Genomic DNA, 19,831 nt, shown 5'->3' with positions numbered 1-19,831 from the left:
GTTGGTAAGAAGACGGCTTTGTCGGCGTCCGGAGCGTGGCAGTGGCTGGTGAGCCCAGAGCGAGGGACCCTGGCAGACAGCGTCGAGGAGGCGGCTATATTGGCAGAGGTGAGGTCAGCAAAGTGGAGGAGGGTTGTTTTGGGCAGTTGCTGCGGTGACGATGGCAGTTTCTCATGGCTACCGTGGGTGTGTGGCAGTCTGCTTTGGCATCTTTGGCAGCACAGCCCAAGATTCTCCTGGTCGGATCTGCAGTAGCTTCGGCGTTGAGATTGTTTCGGCCCAGAATCCAGCAGTCTGGGATTCCTTTGGGCAGTTTTTGTGACGTCTTCCTCCCTGGGATCAGCAGCGAGACTGGTTCTTGGGGCAGCTTCCGCGGAGTCCTGCGACCTGGAATCCCAGCTGCCCGGTGTGGCGGTCTTGCAGCAGTACTGTCTTTTCCCGAACCCAGGAGCTGTGAATTGAACTAGTGAATTGAACTTTGTCTTGAATTTTAATTTCTTTTCTTATCTATGCCTCTGTTATTAATACGGGTACCACGGTATAGTGACTTAAGCACTTTTCACTGTATATTTTTTATAAAAAATACAAGTTAGAATAAATGACTATTCTATTCTATCCCTTGGAAAGAAGGCAGGTCTGCCCTATTTCAAAGGGGCTGAATAATATCCAGAAAAAACTTTGGTATTTGCAGGTGCCAATTCTGGAGCCCCCAAGAGGTTTCTGTCTGGTGTAAATGACAAATTGGCATTTCTATTTCTTTCCTCTCAACCTAATATAGAACACTTACAGTGAGGAAAGAGGCCATATGGACCCTTCAGTCTGCACTAACTCTCCAAACTGCATCGCATCCAGACCCAAACTATCCCTGCAACCTCACATTTACCTTGATGAACCCACCTAAATTGCACAGCCCTGGACACTACAGGGCAATTTAGCATGGCTAATCCACCTAATCTGCACATCTTTGGACTGTGGGAAGAAACTGGAGCACCTGGCAGAAACCCACACAAACACAGGGAGAATGTGCAAACTCCACACAGATGGCCACCCGAGGCTGGAATCGAACCTGGGTCGCAGTGCTAACCACTGTGGCACCCAATCTGGAGTTGTAGGAAGCCAGATGGTGGGAATGTTTGCTCTCAGCCCTGCTTCCACTTGTGCCACTGGTAGAGACTAGGACATGAACAAAAGCGAGGAAGAACCTCAGTGTTTCAATCTTTCCAAGGCCCTGTTTAAATCCCATTGTTCATCATACATTCCACTAGAATCACTGTGGGAGAAAGTCAGAAAGATTGCACATTGCTGGCATCTAACATTATAGAATCATTGAGTCCTAAAAGTATGGAGACAGGACCTTCGGCCCAAACTGGTCCATGCCGACCAAAATGTCCATCCACACTAACCCCATTTCCCTGCACTTGGCCTATAGCCTTCTAAATTTTTCCTATCCATGTATTTGTCCAAATGCTTTTTAAATGTTGTTAATGTACCCATCTCAATCACTTCCACTGGCAGCTCATTCCATATGCGTACCACCCTCTGTATAAAAAAAGTTGCCCCTCAGGTTCTCATGTATTCTTTCCCCTCTTGCCTTAAACTGATGCCCTCTAGTCCTCAATTCCCCAACCCTGGGAAAAAGACTGAGTGCATTCACCCTATCCACGCCTCTCATGATCCTACACATTTCTATAAGATCACCCTTCAGTCTCCTATGCTCTAAAGAAAAATGTTCTAGCTTGTCCAACCTCTCCCTATAACTTAGGCCCTTGAGTCCTGGCAACATCCTTGTAAATTTCTTCTGCACTCTTTCCAGTTTAATAACATCCTTCCTATAGCAAGGTGACCAAAACTGAACACAATACTCCAAGTGCGGCCTCACCAACATCCTGTACAACTGCAACATAACTTCCCAACTTCTGTATTCAGTGCCCTGACTGATGAAGGCCAGTGTGCCAAAAGCCTTCTTCACTGTCCTGTCTACCTGTGAATCCACTTTCAGAGAACCGTGCACCTGAACTCCAAGGTGCCTCTGTTCTGCTACACTCCTTATGGCCCTACCATTCACCATGAAACTCCAACCTTGATTTGACTTTCCAAGATGCAACACTTCACATTTATCGATATTAAACTCCATTTGCCATTTCTCGGCCCACTTGCCCAGCTGATCAAGATCCAGCTGCAATTTCTGATAACCTTACTAATTATGCCTTGTACATTCTCATCCAAATCATTGATATAGATAACAAACAGCAATGGGACCAATATTGATCCCTGAGGCACACCACTAGTCACAGGCCTCCAGTCTGACAAGCATCCTTCCAGTATTACTTTCCGCTTCCTACCATCAAGCCCATTGTGTATCCAACTTACCAGCTCTCCCTGGATTCCATGTGACCTAACCTTCCAGAGAAGCCTACCATGTGGAAACTTATTAAAGGCCTTACTAAAATCCATATAGACTACATCTACTGCCTTCCCTTATCAACCTTCCTGGTCACTTCATCAAAGAACTCCAACAAATTTGTGAGGCATGATCTCCCACACACAAAGCCACACTGACTACTCCTAATCAAACCCTGTCTTTCCAAATGCATGTGTACCTTAACCCTTAGAATCTTCTCAAGTAACTTACCTACCACAGAAGTTAAGCTTACTGGTCTATGATTCCCAGGTTTTTCTTTGCAGCCCTTCTTGAATTAGGGCACAACATTTGCTACTCTCTAATCTTCCAGGACCTCACCCATGGCTAACGATGATACAAATATATCAGCCAGGGCCCCCGCAATTTCTTCAGGGTTCTTGGATATATCTGGTCAGGACCAGGAGATTTATCTACCTCCATACATTCTAATACTTCCAACACCTCCTCAAATGTGATACGGACTGTCCCCAAGATATTGCCACTAACTTCCCCAAGTTCCTCAGTCTTCATTTCTTTTTCCACAGTAAACACAGAGGAGAAATATTCATTGAGGACCTCACCCATCTCCTGCGGTTCCACACATACATTGCTAAATGTCAACTATTTAAACTGTCCCTGATGCACTAAGATTAATATTTATTATTCAGGCATTGAAGTTGAACTGGTTACAATGGCATATATCAACATACAATCAAAGAGAATAATGAAGCTTTGAATTAGAAAAATAATAGTTCACAGAAATGGAACCAGATAAATAAAAACTGTTAATAGCAAGATGCATTACTTCTTGACATTCATGCAAAGTAAAATGTGTCACTAGATCACAAATTACAGCAAGAGTCTGATAAAAATGGAGAATGAGTTTTCAATCTAGTTTATTGATGTATTCACTCACTCTGAGGATAACATTTTACATTTTATTAAAAATGCTGCATGTAATTATACCAAATAAGAACCATACCCTTATCACAACTGATTCAGAAAAATTTTCCATTTCAACAGTTTGTTTTAATTTTCAGTATTTCTAATGTCAATCCTTTCTCTTTTATATAATTATCGCTGATCATTTTCATATTAAGAATAACTTAATAAGAGCAAAGGAGCCATCTTTCCCTCATCACTTTGGTTGTGTGAGCACTTAGAATTGATTCTTTTTCTGATCAAATACTGAGGATTCCTGTCTCCTTAGCCACAGTGGTCACAGAAGGAAAGGCAAGAGCAACGACACGTTTCTGAAGCACGTGTCTGGTGCTGGCAGACACAAGCACAGCTTCTGCTGCCGTGTGACCTTTAGAGAGCAGTGTGGAGTCAAGATCTGCAAACAAAATTGGGCAGCACAGTGGCTCAGTGGTTAGCACTGCTACCTCACAGCACTAAGGACATGGGTTCAATTCCATCTTTGAGAGATTATGTAGATTTTGCACATTCTCCCTGTGTCTGTGTAAGTTTCTTCCGGGTGCTCCGCTTTCCTCCCACAATCCAAAGATGCACAAGCTAAGTGGATTCGACATGCTAAATTACCTAGAGTGTGCAGGCAAGCTAGATTAGCCATGGGAAATGCAGCATTACAGAGATGGGGTGGGACGGGGTGGGACTGGGTGGGAGGGTTGGTGTGGATTCAATGGGCTGAATGGCCTGCTAGGTATTCTATGAGCCCCAAAACGTAATTTGGCTGCAGCCAGGCTCGGAGCAGAAGAACAGCTTGCACACTAGCTCACTGGTAGACGAAACTGCAGATGGGTTCCAATGCAGGGGACTTAGAGGAGGACTTTGATTGGGTGATATACAGCTGAAAGATGAGGAACAAGAACACTGAGATGTTTGATGCATTTTGAGGCATGCTTGACGCATTCTGAGGCATGCTTGACACTGTCCAGAAGCAGGGAGGAATTCAGCTTCAATATGACAGAGACCATCATGCAGAACTCAGCGCTGAATACTGTAGAGGTTATGACCAACTCACAGCAACATTTACACATGAGCCCACATTACAGGGTTTCTTATCTATTATTGAAGCTTCTATTGCAGCACAGACACAAACCAGCTAGTATGTCAGTGCTGTGGTGAAAATCAGAAAAATCATGCTCCAAATGCTGCAATCGTGGTGACCGATTACAGTGTCCAAAGGGGTGCGCGGGTTCGCCTTGCACTGTGTCCTCCAGTCCAATTACTAAGGTCGTGAAGCACCAGTCATAAGGGACCGAGTGACTGAACAGTGCTCACAGACAGCCCACTGAAGTGATGGAAACCTGGATGCTCCATCACTATGTCCTTCTTCACCTCCCTCTGTGGAGGACTATTTCTCTCTCTACCCTCTGCTCCACTATCCTATCGTGTTGCAGACACAGACAGTCTGCACCAACAGACCTTATCACTATTGCAGAATTTTTTTGGGACAAGTCACAAAATCCTCAACACTCCCTCTCAAATCCACCAACTCTTAAAATCATTTCCAAAAACAGTCTGCAGTATTACCACAAACTTTCCAAAATGCAGACTTTACTTAAGATTGTCTCTGCTGAAAGCTTATTGGCTTTTTTCTTTAAATAGCATCAGTAGCGGTCCCATCCTGCCCCTCGGTCAGGAATTGCCCATGGATGTTGATGGAGAAGTCTGGGATTGAAGGAGACAACTTGCTGAGTCTGGCTTTGTCAGACTGTTGCTTGAATAATCTGTGGGACAGTGTGATTTGGAGAAGTTGAATGAGTGGGCAAATGTATGGCAGATGCAGCATAATGTGGATAAATATAATGTCATCCAAAATTGGTACAAAAACAGGAAGGCAGATTATTATCTGAATAGTAATAGATTGGGAAAGGGCAGAGTGCAATGAGACCTGGGTGTTCTTGCACACCACTTGTTGGTGCAGGTGCAGCAGGTGGTGAAGATTCAAGTACAGGAGCAGGGATGCGTTGCTGCAGTTGGGAAGGGCCTTGGTGAGGCTGTGGAGTACTGTGAGGTTTTGGTCTCCTTATGTGAGGAAAGATATTCTGATGCTATGGAGGAAGTGCATTCCTGTGATTGCAGAGACGACGTACGAAGAGAAAGTGGATCAGTTAAGACTTTAGCTCACTGGAGTTCAGAAGAGTGAGGAGGAATAGAAACCTATAAAGTTCCAGCAGGACTAGACAGGGTAGATGGAGGAAGGACATTTCTGATGGCTGGGGAGTTCAGGACTAGGGTTACAGTTTAAGGATATGGATAAACCCTTTAGCACTGAGGCGGGGAAAATTTCTTCACCCAGAGAATAGTAAGCCTGTAGAATTCTCTGCCACAGAAAGCACATGAGGCCAAAGTATTGACAGTTTTCAAGAAGGAGTTGGATAATTTGCTAATTTGCCATCTAGCTCTCTAAATTTGAGGCATTCAAAAGAAAATTATTCAAAAAGAAACAGTGAGCAAAGTCCCAGGGAGGAAGCAGGAGAATCACATTAAGTGGGATATTCATTTGGAGAGTTGGCAGAGACATGATGGGCTGAATGGCTTCCTTCTGCACTGTAACAATTCTATGATTCCAGGTAAAATCTTGTGAGTGAGGACCTTCAATGGATCTCTGGTTTAGTGGGGGGTGGAATGGGGGCTGTTAAGGAAGAAGATCCCACTCCCATCTGGCACCAGCCCATGCAGCATCCCTGCTGGGCTTTGCCCTTACCATGGGCTTCTTAAAGTGGACATTAATCTGCCACCATCACCAAGAGGTATAACTGTGATGTAGGAAGGGGCATGCCAGCAGGCCACCCACTGGATGTTACATGCCCCCTCTCACCCCTCTATTTTTAGTCATATCTACTTCCCTTTGTTCTTGAGCTCACAACCATAGGAAATTATCTCTTACCATTTATTCTTTCCCATCTCTTTATAATTTTCATAAAAAGTTATTAAAGCCAATAGCAACTGAATGTTTTTCAAGCGTTATTTGTATTTTGAGTTCTCCGGATAGATTAGCATTATAGCATAAAGGTGCAATATTTTCTCAATATTCTATATTATGGGTAAGAAAAATGCCTTTCTGTTTACTTAGTACCATTAATGTAGTAAAATATTTGCAAGAATTTTGCATGAGCAAAGCCAGGCAAACATTGACAGTAAGCCAGGGAAAACAATATTGGCACAGGTGATTTCACTCTTCAAGCATCCAACTGTAGTCTTACTCATATTTAATATTGATTCCTCATTACATTTTGACCATTATATTAATATTTTGCCATAACATCGGTACTGTATTAACTTTCTTTATGTTATTTTTCACTGGAGCTTCTTTCAATGTCTTGAGAACTGAACCACAGATTCATTTGCTCTTCCCTGTCACTCAACGTTTCCAATTCAAAATAAAACACTTCTTTTGCAAAATGTAAAACATCAGAAATAAGGACATTGAAATCCATATCCCACTCTATTGCCCTATCTGTAACTTTACCAATATTCCCTTGTAGCATTGATTGGCCATCAGAATTATTTGCAATGCCTCCCACTTTGCCTATATCTGCAAATATGGATGCCTCTCACATCCAAGTAATTTCTTTACACAGTGAATAGAAGCAATTCCAGAACAGAACCCTCTGATGGGGTACCATTTCTCACTTTCAATGACTCTGAGAAATAGTCTTTTAACTGCCTCACTCGGCTTCTTTCCTTGTTTGCTTTGTTACACAGAATTCTACAGCCCTTAATCCCTGATAGTCTGCCGTGTGGTACTTGTCAATGATGGTTTGAAGACTTAAGCGCATTGTACAGACTCCATTTCCAGAATTCAACATATCCATCCCTTTCTCCAACAGATTTATAAACACAATCTTCCATTCTTAAATACATATGGCTGCTTTTAACCATTTTATCTCCATTGTAACATCTTGTAATTCTCCTCTAATTGAAGTTGTGGAATCATAACTGTAAAACTGCAACACTGAAGAATAGTTTTCTTGCACATCTGTGGTTTCTAACTGCTTTCAAAGCTATAATATGAGTTTTAAAAGTCAAGTGTTAAAAATTAGAATTCAACTTGCTCTGTGGGTTGTAAATTATCTTTCAAAGCAGCTTTAGAGATGCAAAATTGTGGAGTTAATATTGTAAATGTGATGGTCCAATCCCAATGTATTCCTTTGCTATACAACCTAAGAAAAATTACCACAGATTTACCTCACATAAAACATAGGTGCCTCTATAGCTGGCAGAACAAAGACACCATTACTTACATTTTAAAGCCAATGTCCAAATCTTTGAGGATCCAGGCCTTGGTCCTATTTGGAACCCCAAGTGGATCCCTCTTCTCATGATCTAGCTCCTACTTATGTTGATGACTTCCTATGGCTATTCAGGAAGTTTGATTGTGAAGCTAGTAATCAATTCATCTGGCTCTCTTTTGGATGTTGTAGTTGACTCTGACCTAATAAATCTGTTTTGCTACATATTGTCTTCATTTTTCCCACTTCCATTCTCTTAATCTTCCTTTACTCACTGGTCTTGAAACATTAGCTCTGTTTCTGCCAGTCCTGTTGAGTTTCTCCAGCATTCTCTATGTTTAGATCAACTTGACAGGATGGTAGGGGTCTCCAATTGCCCCAATTTTGGAACAATCAATGACAGTCAATGTCGGAAACATAACACACTGCTTCCATCTGCCCTGACTCCCTTCTTTCCCTGACACCTGCCTCACAAGAAAAACATAAAGATTTACCTTTGCACCTTGAAACCCAGAGGACTCAGCTTCAACCAATGGACTTTAGGATCTAGAAGCCTGTTGACCCAGGTTGGCAGTGTCCAGGCTTCTGATAGGATGAAATACTCACCGTCACTTGCCTGTCAGCATGTAGTGTGCTGACTGTGGGCAATCCAGTACGCTCTCTCACTGGGAAGAGGAGTGGCATAAGCTCTGTCCCATATTTTAAAGAAATTCAGAAAACTGTGCCTGTAATATTGTTCTGTAAGCTTTCCAGTAAGATTGGACATGGTAATTTCATCCACAGCAAACCTGTACTAAACATAGTAAAGTTGCATAATCTTTCAGATCAATGTTATTATCTTATATAAATCATCAATAAAGCCTCATGTTGCCCTATGTTATTAACTAAAAAACGGCCATTTACAAAGATGAGCTTGTTATGATGTGATACGTGGTGCACCAACACAACATGAACATGATGTTTAAGCATTACATTTTCTGTTAGCTGTAAACTAATTGGCACACTTTAGTGGTCATTTATATATTTGCTTATGCCATATATCTTTAAAATAAAAAGGCTGTAACAGTGAAAACACTCCTCAAACACATATGAAATTATGAAAATAATCATGCAAAACCAATCCCTTTTTGGCTTATCTATCTCAAGTGAAAAGGCATTAGTAACTAAATATCCCAATGAAAATGTTAGAACATATTTATTCCAGTTGGTTCAATATTATCTCTGGAGTTGTCTAACACATCTGTAAGTTAGCTTCTAAATATTTTAGTCGTGTGTTAACTGTACTTACCAAAGACAGTCCTTGCAGGCACTGATTCTCTATTCAACCAAAATGACACTTGTGAAAGAATGACAGTCATGATACACGGCAGGTAGGTCTGGATCACAAAATAGCCAATTTTTCTCTTCAGGTGAAAATACGTTGTCATAACTTTGTATTCACCTGAAATGAAACACCAACGAAAAGTGGGTTTGCAGTGAAAAAGATTACACTAATCCTATAAATCAATACATTCAAAATAATCTTTATAAACATTGTAAACCTAAATTACATAATTTAATGAGAGACGATCAGTATCAGTGCTATTCCCTTTAGTTTTTTGGGGGGTTGACATACAAGAGAAATGTTAAGGAGATTCAAACTGCATTGAACTTATTAAATTCCAATTTTAGATAAGATGTGCCATTAGACTTGTGTAATCAGAAAATTATTTAAAGTGGATCTACCAGAATTCAGTTAAAAGCGACATGCTGACCACACATTTTGGGCCTGTAAGGTGTGGTTTAAATCCATGTACAAATACCATGGCTTCATTTTTAAGTACTCATCCCAGGAGTGGGCTAGCAGGCAGTATTGGTGTACAATTGATGGAAGTGGCTTTGTGCCTGTCACTTGCCTACTTCTGCCAATAGCTTACAGCAGCAGGAGTATGGTGCCAAGCTTGTTTTCAGCTGAACATAATGTCTATTTAGAATACCTTGATTTACAGGATTAGTTTGTACATTACATCAGCAATATGAATTCAGTCTAACCTTGGGTTTCACTGGAGACTATCATACAACTCAGATGTAATGCAACTGGCCATTAAGTACTAGGTAATAAACCTATTCTGTCCAACAAGACTGAGCTTCTCTTCTGCCAAAGTCTCCATGCGGGAATCCTTCCACAATTCATGTCAGTAACTTAGACCAATATAGTTAAGAAGGTCTGGAGCACAGAATATACCCTAGGTATGTCAGATGGTACTGGTGGACGCAACGACATATACCGCATATTTCCCCACCCCTACATGTATAACACCCACCCAAAACCCTGCCCTACAGAAGCACTCCCTCACTTCACCTCACTTATTAGTTAGCCTGGACCAAGCAAAGCCTAGGATATCATAACTTCCCCCCTCTACTGCATGTCTGACTTTATAGTTCCTCAGCATGGTGGACTACCTATAGTTAAAGCAATTCCAGAAGGAAAAGCTAGTAAAATTTGCGAATGACATACAAAACACTGTTTCACCATCTTGTATCCTTCAGAATGGATGTCCAGTATGCCCAGTACATTCATTTTGAAGTATTACTAGATTTTTACTGTCTGGTCAGGCTACTCTTCTCAGTGATATCACTGAGACTACAGAACAGCCAGTCAGTTTATAGGCTGACAGCTCTTGTAAGTGGTATTTCCTCCATGATAGGGTACAGGTCCCATTCTGAGTTACTTCACAGTCCAGTGGTCATAAACTCGCTGCAGTGCAACCTGACCAAAACGAGTTGGGCTAGTCCCTAACTTTTAAACTAACAGAGGAGGGGTTGCTAGGCCACATAAACCAGGCTCAATTTCTCATCTGGACAGAATGTTAACTTACTTGCCTATAAGTTAATGTACAACCAGGGGTGCTGAGGCTCATATTGTAGCTTTGAGCCAACTTCTCATTGATGTTGTCTACTACTGACTTCCTGATAAGTTTACAGTTGCACAAATCACTACTTGCACAATAATTTGAATAAGAGGTTCCTGATGTCAAAATCTCAAAATATAGAAACACAGAATCATAAGCTGGTTAAAGCATGGAAGACCATTTGGCCTATCTGTCGTTCTGCAAAATCAACTCAGCTAGTACCATTCCCCAATCCTTTTGTGAATAATTTCAATTTGTGTGCTTCTGGTTATGAAACTGAGACAGTTTTTATTAATACCTACTCTGTTTAAACCCCTTGTGATTCTGAACACTTCTTTCAAGTCTTCTTTTAAACTTCTCCTCCAAGGAGAACAAGCACAGCTTCTCCAATCTATTCTCATAACTGAAGTCCCTCATCACTGGAATCATTCTCATCATTCACTTTGTACCCTTTCAAAAGCCAGCGCATTCCTCTTAAAACGTAGCGCTCAGGAATGAAGACAGTGTACCCGTCAAGGCCAAACCAATATGTTATAAAGGTTCATATGTCAATTTATAAAACTCAGAATACTTATGCCTTTTTAAAATGGGTTATCATTGCCCTAAATACCAAATAAATTACCAATATAAACTTATAAAATATGGCTGTGATTTATTAAGAAACCATGCAGCACCTTGAAGCTAATAGCCTTGCCGTGCTCCTTCTTTGAAATGATAACTAATGTGTTTAATGCCCCTCAACCTGCTCCCACAGCCTCAGTATCTATATGGCTGCTGATTAAATTTCTAGTCAATGGTACCCCTGGGATATTGATGGTGGGGCATTCATGGGGAATGGTTGGAATTTGGTTAGATGGTTACATCTTTATGGTGTGAATGTTACTTGTCACTTTTCAGCCCAAGCTTGGATGTTGTCCAGGTCTTGCTGCAGAAATGTGAATGGAACTGAATGTTACGCAATTATGAACATCCCCACTTTTGTCTTATGATGGAGGTTATCTATCACGATGAAGCAGCTGAAGATGGTTGGGCCTTGAAAACTATTCTAAGAAACTCATAAAGTGGTGTTCTGAGACTGAGATAATTGGCTCCAACAACCACAATCATCTTCCTTTGTGCTAGGTATTACCCAATCAGTGGAGGCTTTTTGCTCTCGATTTCTATTAACATCAGTTTGACTAGGCTTCCTTGATCCTTTATTCATTCAGGGGATGAGGGCATGACTGGCTAAGTAGCATTTATTGCCCACCCCTAATTGCCCAGAGGGCAGTTAAGAGTCAACCATGTTGCTGTGGGTCTGGAGTCACATGTAGGCCAGACAAGTACGGCAGTTTCCTTCCCTAAAGGGCATTAGTGACCCAGATGGGTTTTTCCGACAATTGACAATGGATTCACGGTCATCATTAGATTCTTAATTCCAGATATTTATTGAATTCAAATTCCACCATCTGCCGTGGCGGGATTCGAATCCGACTCCCCAGAACGTTATCTGGGTCTCTGGATTAACAGTCCAGCGATAATACCACCAGGTCATTGCTTCCTCTCAGTGATGCTGCACTCAGTTACATACTGCCTTGATGCCAAAGGCAGTCTTCTTCCCTCATCTCTAGAATGCAGTCTTTTGTTATGCAGTTTTGGATCGACACCTGAGAATTTGGGTTCAAGACAGACTGGTTAAGGAGAAGGAATGGTGACGAACTGTTTTCAGGCTTAAGCTTTTGAACAGCTCTGTTTATTGTGTGTTGACACTATAAACAACTATAGATGGCAATCTGAGATATAGCAGATTCAGATTTAACATTTCAGGTCCAGTGACCGTTTCTCGAAACGTTAACTCTGATTTCTCTTCATAGATCTGCTCAGCTTCACCAGCAACTTCTGTTTTTGTTTCTGAATTTTAGCATCTGCAGTTCTTTGATTTTTATATAGCAGATTCATTTCTTTTATTGTTATATTGTTAAGAGACCATCGACATATGCTTCTCTCTTCAAATCTACTTCAATACTACTTTCTATCTACTAACACCTCCCACACTGTGCTACTTATGCTTTATTACATCATTGTAAGTCTGCTCCAGGGTGCTAAATTCATTAGACAAAAATGTTGAATGTTGTGTAGGTTTGGACCAAGTGTGTATAGAGATTCCCTTGCCAGGGGACTATCTGAACAATAGTGAGCCCAGATTATTGCTGACTCGCTTTCACTTGATAACACTGTCGATAACACCTTTTATTGTTTTACTGATGACTGAGAATAGACTGATGGGGCAGTTATAAGCCTCACTGTATTTGCACTTTTCATGTAAAGGTCATACACAGGCAATTTTCCACATTATCAGGTAGATGCCCGTGTTGTAGCTGAACTTGAACAGCTTGGGCATGAGCACAGCTAATTCTAGAGAACACATCTTTAGTACCATTGCTGGAGTGTTGTCAGGGCCCGTAGACTTTGCAGTATCCAGTGTCGTCAACTGTTTCTTGATATCATATGAGGTGAACTGAGTTGGCTGAAGGCTGGCATCAATGATGCTGGGGAGATTCTGGAAGTAGCTAAGATGCATCATTTGTACAGCAGTAATGGTTGAGGATTATTGTAAGTGTTTTCTGCCTTGTGCTTTACACTGTTATGCGAGGCTCTCCAATCATTGAGGATGGGGATGATTTTGGAGCTGCTGCTCTGGTAAATTGATTGTATTTTACTGTGTACAATTAAATGCAGCAAAACTATAAAACTCTGATCTGATCATTGGTCTTGCGATTACATATCTCTATTATATACTGCTTCCACTATTTAGCATGGATGTAGTTCTATGTCTTGGTACGCCAGGTTGGCACCTCAGTTTTAGATGTGCCTGGTGCTGCACCTGGCATCCCTTCTGGCACTGGTTGTTGAATAAGGGTTCATCTCCTGGTGTGATGATAGCAGTGGAGTGGGGTCTATGCCAGGTCATGAGTTTGCACAATGATGACCGAATACAATTTTAGTGCTGCTAAGGCTCACGTTGTCTCATGAGCTACCTTGTGTGTTCTGAGTATATCCCATTTCATGGTGGTATTGCTGCCCAATATGTCGGAGGGATTTTCAGTGTGAAGGGAGGACTTTGTCTCCACAAGGTCTGTTCAATGGTCACTCCTAGCAATACTTTCGTGGGCAGATGCATCTGTGGCAGATAGGATGGTGAGAACATGTTTTAAAGTAATACAAAGAGTTTGCAAATGTATGTAGACTGTTTGAGTGCGTAAGCAAAAATAAGACAGATGAAGCAAAATATGGTGACCTTCTCGAAACATATAAAATGTTGAGGCGACTTGAGATGAGCCATGCTGAAGGAAATCTAGACCTAAAAAGCATAGTTTCAGAATAAAGGGTCTGCTGTTTAAGATGGAGATGTAGAGGATTTTTTTTTCAATCAGAGGGTCATTAACCTTTGGAAACTCCACGCTATAAAAAAACTGGAAGTGGGGTAATTTGACATATTCATGACTGAGATAGATAAATGCTTGATTAACAAGAGAGTCAAACGTTTTAAGGTACAGGAGTTTAGTGAAGTTAAGGCCACAACCAGATCAACCATGATCTTATTGAGTGAGCTCAAATGGCCTACTCTTGCCCTATTTCTTCCATCCTTAACTAAATAGCTCAGTTTTAGAGTCATAGAGTCACAGGGCATGGAAACAGACCCTTCAGCCTAACTCATTCATGCCAACAACGTTTCCTCAGTTGAACTAGTCCCATTTGCCTGCGTTTGGTCCACATTCCTCTAAACCTTTCCTATCCATGTACCTATCCAAATATCTTCTAAATGTTGTAATTGTAATCACCTCTATCACTTCCTCCAGTATCTCGTTTTGTACTTACACACCATCCCCTGTACGAAAATGTTGCCCCTCAGGTCACTTTTAAGTCTAGCCGCTCTCACTTTAAACCTATGCCCTCTAGTTTTGGACTTCCCTACTTTGGGGAAAAGACCCTGGCTATTCACCTTATCTATGGCCCCTCATGATTTTTATAAATCTCTATTAGATCACCCCTCAGCCTCCGAAGCTCCAGGGAAAAGAAGTCCCAGTCTATCCATCTCTTCTTATTGTCCTCACAACAGTAAATAAATTCATGACCTCCATAACTACATGACTCTTCCGTCAAAAATCTCTTCATCTCTTCATGTATTCTCTTCATCTATATTTCTCAATTTTGACAATTGGCTTCCGATAAACTTAACTTAGTAAAAGATAATTGATTGCATTGGCTGAAAGTAAACACCACTTATCATTTCAATAGGTATAGTCGTCTGAAAGTTAGTATTTTAAATGGTTATTTAGAGATTAATGGCATTGAAAATGCAGGAGGGTTAAAGGCAGCTTTAAAATATATCATTTTATGTTGTGGCTCAGCCACACTCTGAGAGATTTTGTTTGTTGGTGCAGTTAGAAACCCTTTGTATCAATGCTAAATGTGGGGTTGAATCAAATGTGAAATTTCAAACAGACACCACAGTAAGGTGAAGTTGAGTGAGACTCACTCCCATGAAACTCTCAGAATGTGGCTGAATCACTACGTAATACCAGAACTTTTAAAGCTGCCTTCAACCCTTCTGCGTTTTCAATGCTACTGATCTCTAAATATCTAAACTTTGCTTCATTTTGTTCTGGTGCCAGGTTTTGCCCTGATATTTGTCTGCAGATTTATTTACACTACAGGACAGACACTTTGTAAATGCAGTTCTAAATAGGAATCATTTAGATTTAATCAGACTGAACTGGGCACGATACCCTGGTTGTTTATTAATGTTGCTTAAGATAAAGATCTTCTATTTACGGTTGTTCATTAGTTGGATAAATAATTGCCATTAACATCATGTCTTATTTTCAGTCTTCTTTTTGGTGACCCACATTACAAATTTCTCAACAGTGATCAGATGTGGCTGAAGTTGGAATTGACAGACCCTTTGGGATGAATAGGAAAGCACAGGCTGACATGCTAAAGATGGAAGAAATAGGTCAAGAGTAGGCCATTTGGGTACCATGTTGCCAGCAGTGGACAAAGCAGCAGAGTGCCCAGCTGCCCACAGCTCAATTGAACCAACAAAACATTCAACTGAAGGCTGTTCCTGCCTCCTGTGACCAGCAGGAGACATTCAGGGGAAGCTTAGCAGCCTCCTATCATGCATCAGAAAGGCGGGGTGTCTTGGGGAGGTCGGGGAGGAGAGACTGCAGAAGAAGTTAAAGTGCCACTTTAAATAAAAAGAACATGGTCCTGGGTCTTGAGCCCACTGGAGTAGCATTGCCCTACTCCCCGCCACAGCCCAACAATTGTCCTGACTTGGACCACAGCTGCCTCATACAAAACTGTGACCATCAGGTTATGTCAATGTCACAAGAGCAGGAAACACGACAATGTAACTAAACATTCGCCAAAACACCACACAAAAAAAAGTGCAGTTCTCACTGAGTGTCTCATTAATGCCATTTACTAATACTTACCTCTGATCTTGTGAAATGTGAGTGATTGAACTCAGATTTGTAAATAAATGGGAGGATTTTGTACTGGACAGAAAGATGAAGTTAGTACAAGTGGATGATGTGCCTACTTTTGTCTAGTCCAATGGTTCTATTACAACTTTATATGTTGGGTGGCCCACGAACAGCTGAACGGCAAGACTGCTAGCAAATTGGAGGCCCAGGAAGGGATAAAAATGTTTGTGATGAGGTGAGTGGTCACCAAATGTAAAATTTTTCTGCTACAGAAAGCAGTTGAGGCCAAAACATTGAAAACTTCCAAGAAGGAGTTAGATATAGTTCTTAGAGTTAAAAGGATCAAAGGGCATGGGCGAAAGAGTACTGAATCGGATGATCAGCCATGATCATAATTAATGGAAGAGCAGGCTAGAAGGGTGAAATTGCCTACTTCTGTTCCAATTTTCAATGTTATTAACATCCTGTCCAGAACTGAAATTGTATAACTACAGGCAATGGAGAAGATTTTAAGAGCTCCTTTCCAGTACAGACTGCGGCATTGCTCACTTGAGTCACACGCTTGGCCCATGTAAAGTTCAGATACGTGCTCTGCTATACCTAAAATCTTAGCTGCAATTTAACACATTACTGTGCTCGGCTTGCACAGCGCATCTGATCATGTGATCAGATTCCTCCATAGACTTGTAACCCTCCAATCCCCAAAACTGGCCAAGCAGTCGAAAACTGGTGGGATGTAGAGATGGGGAACTGCCCTGGGTCACCCTTTTTTCTAATACTAATGAGTCCCAACCTTCAAAAATCACAGCAGGTCTCCCTTTGAGATTACTTGCCAGCAAAAGTCCACTTGGAAAGGTAATCCGTATTCTGAAAAATTATACTTTTCTGAAGAAACCCAGCATTCTCAAGTCTGGCGGGGAAATTTGCGATCAAGAGCAATGATTAACAAAGCATTTGTAAACATCTTCAAGGTGCTCCAACAGAACGTGAAAAACACACACATACACAGAAATTAAAAACCAAAAGAACTGCAGATGCTGTAAATCAGAAACAAAAAGAGAGATTGCTGGAAATGCTCAGTAGGTTTGGCAGCGTCTGTGGAGAGAAATCAGAGTTAACATTTTCGGTCAGGTGACCCTTCCTCAGAACAGTTCTGAGAGAGATCACTCGACCTGAAATGTTAACTGTGATTTCTCTCCACAGATATTGCCAGGCCTGCTGAGCTTTGCCAGCAATTTTTGTTTTCATTTATGCACAGAAATTAGTAGGTTTAACATTTATTATTTCATTTCCCACTAGTTACTAGAACAAATGGCGAACAAAATCAGTTTAATTTCTCTAAGAAAATCTCACTAATGCTCAGCAATAGGCTTCTGCTTTAATACTGATCTGAAAATTTTACATCACATTTGGATTTAATACATGGTGTGTATATATTTCTGTTAAAGATAATCATCCCAGATAGCTGACCTTAAAATCAAGACCAAAACAAAGATAAAAAAAAGATAAAGTTTGGCAGCTTATGAATAACAATTTCAAAGAATGAACTACAAACAGGAGCCTAGGAATTGAAGGGTTCTACTTACCCATGGGAGGAACAGTGAGTAAAAATTTGTAGCTGCCCAACTGCCTATGCTGATTCTCACCCCAGTGTAAGTATTAAAACCCAAGCCATTAAAAGCACCACAGAGATGTACCAAAATTTCACAGAAGTACCATCTCTCCCTGTCAGGGTATGAATGTAAGTTGGCCTAATATGACCCAAATGACCAGAGCTTCCATTTTCATTGAATTAATAGCTTTCCAAAATTCATGTTTTTATTTCCTTATTCATTCACGGGATGAAAGCGTCGCTGACCAGGCAGCATTTATTGCCCATCCCTAATTGCCCAGAGGGCAGTTAAGAGTCAACCACATTGCTGTGGGTCTGGAGTCACATGTAGGCCTGACCAGGTAAGGATGGCAGTTTCCTTCCCTAAAGGACATTAGTGAACCAGATGGGTTTTTCCAACAATTGACAATGGATTCATGGTCTTCATGAGGTTCTTAGTTCCAGATATTTCTATTGAATTCAAATTCCACCATCTGCTGTGGCAGGATTCGAACCAATGTTCCCAAAATGCCATCTGGGTCTCTGGATTAACAGTCCAGTGATAATACCACTAGGTCATTGCCTCCCCCTCCCAGGTCATTACAGAAAGGTTACTTTTTTTTTGCAGAGGTTTGGCGGTAGATGGTTATTCCAGCTTCATGGTACTGTCTCCAACTGTGATATCACCAAGTACGGAGGACAGATGAAGGACCTAGTAGAATTTACAAGAGTGTCCACAAAGGGGTAGTCAGCTTCCATCACAAATTCCTACTCTCATGGCTTGGTACAAAGTTAACTTGCAACCCAAAACAGGCACATAATCTAGACCAGAACGTTACTCCCAAGAGGTTACCACAGGATCAGATCATTTTTGTGCAACCATTTTCATGCCAAATGAACACGCAAAAAAACTGTCAGCTGAATTGTTTTTCACAAACCTGTACTAGACTGGACGAGCTCTTCACCCACAGTTTGTCCGAGTAAATCATACTGATTCAGACGAGAGCCATCTTCTGCAACGACCACAGATTTTGCTGGTTCATTGGTCCAGTTGTAATTCACCTCCGTGCTTGTATACGCATCTACAGACACAATGAAGGAGAGCATGATCAAGCAGGATAAAAATTATTGCCATTGGCTAAGATACCAATCTGAGTATTCATCACTTGTCCCTGGAAATTGCAACTGATATACAGTTTAACCAGAGATATGAAGCCGGGGGTAATAAAATTGTGTGCTGTGTTCATCTGCTTATCATTAGATGTGAGTCAACATCTCAAAGCTTTTATAAGTAAATGGGGCTTACTTTGGAAGTCTCCATTTCTGAAAACAGCAGGATATCTAGCATATAAAACAGCAGTTGGGAGAATCACTGTCATTCTTCAATGTTTATGTCTAAAGTGCCTTCTTACAAACACACGCATAAAACTGATGTTGGTTTGGATTTTGCTGAACTAACAACGGCAAGGCTTCTGAAGCTGCTATCAGTAGCATCATGCTTCTCAAGTGGGTGCACCTTTACAGTTTCTTAGCAATGGAATGTGCATAGAAATCAATAATACAGTTAATTTAGGTTAGTACTCACTAATCTCACACTAAAGACTTGTGAATAAATTATTGTTCATTCAGGATTAACTCGGTTGATAATGGCATCAAAGACAACTAATCAAAGACACATAATGATGAACAACGTTTTTGGTTCTGAGCATTTACAAAATTTTACCAGTATGGAGTCTATTCTCTCAGAGGAAAATTGTTACAAGCTTCTTAAAAGCAAAATTATTTTTAAGTTCTCATTATTCTTAGAGTCATTCAGCACAGAAACACATCCTTCAGTCCAACTCGTACATGCTGACTAGCTTTCTAAACTGAACGAGTCCCATTTGCCTGCATTCAGCCCATATTTCTCTAAACCTTTTCTATCCGTGTACCTGTCCAAACGTCTTTTAAATGTTGTGCCTCTACCATCTACTCTGTCTGCTCATTCCATAAACGCACCATCCTCTGTGTGAAAAAGTTGCCCCTCAGATCCCTTTTAAATCTTTCTCTTCTCTCCTCAAACCATTGCCCTCTAGTTTTGGAATCTCTGACCTGGGGGCAAGACCTTGGCTATTTATCTTGTCCATTCCCCTCGTGATTTTATAAACCTCTTTAAGGTCAAAACTCAGCAACTGACTTCCAGGGAATAAAGGTCCCAGCCTATCCAGCCTCTCCTTCTAACTCAAACCTTGGTAACATTGTTGTAAATCTCATTTGCATCCTTTCTAGTTTAATAA

The 19,831-nt window shown here is 41.1% G+C and overlaps 1 protein-coding gene across 1 annotated transcript in view; it reads right to left on the bottom strand.

Moving 5' to 3' along the window:
• Positions 1-19,831, bottom strand: part of gabra2a (gamma-aminobutyric acid type A receptor subunit alpha2a) — a 202,275-nt gene that overhangs the window by 28,333 nt on the left and 154,111 nt on the right. The window contains exons 7-8 of the mRNA XM_048598025.1: positions 18,494-18,637; positions 8,891-9,043 (exon numbers count right to left, since the gene is read on the bottom strand). Coding sequence (XP_048453982.1) covers positions 8,891-9,043; positions 18,494-18,637 — 297 coding nt within the window. The remainder of the gene's footprint in view (positions 1-8,890; positions 9,044-18,493; positions 18,638-19,831) is intronic.

This window comes from Rhincodon typus, chromosome 1 (genome assembly GCF_021869965.1).
Source record: "Rhincodon typus isolate 14 chromosome 1, sRhiTyp1.1, whole genome shotgun sequence".
Taxonomy (NCBI): domain Eukaryota; kingdom Metazoa; phylum Chordata; class Chondrichthyes; order Orectolobiformes; family Rhincodontidae; genus Rhincodon; species Rhincodon typus.
Note: the sequence above shows the minus strand (reverse complement) of the source record. Positions and strands in the feature narration are given on the sequence as shown.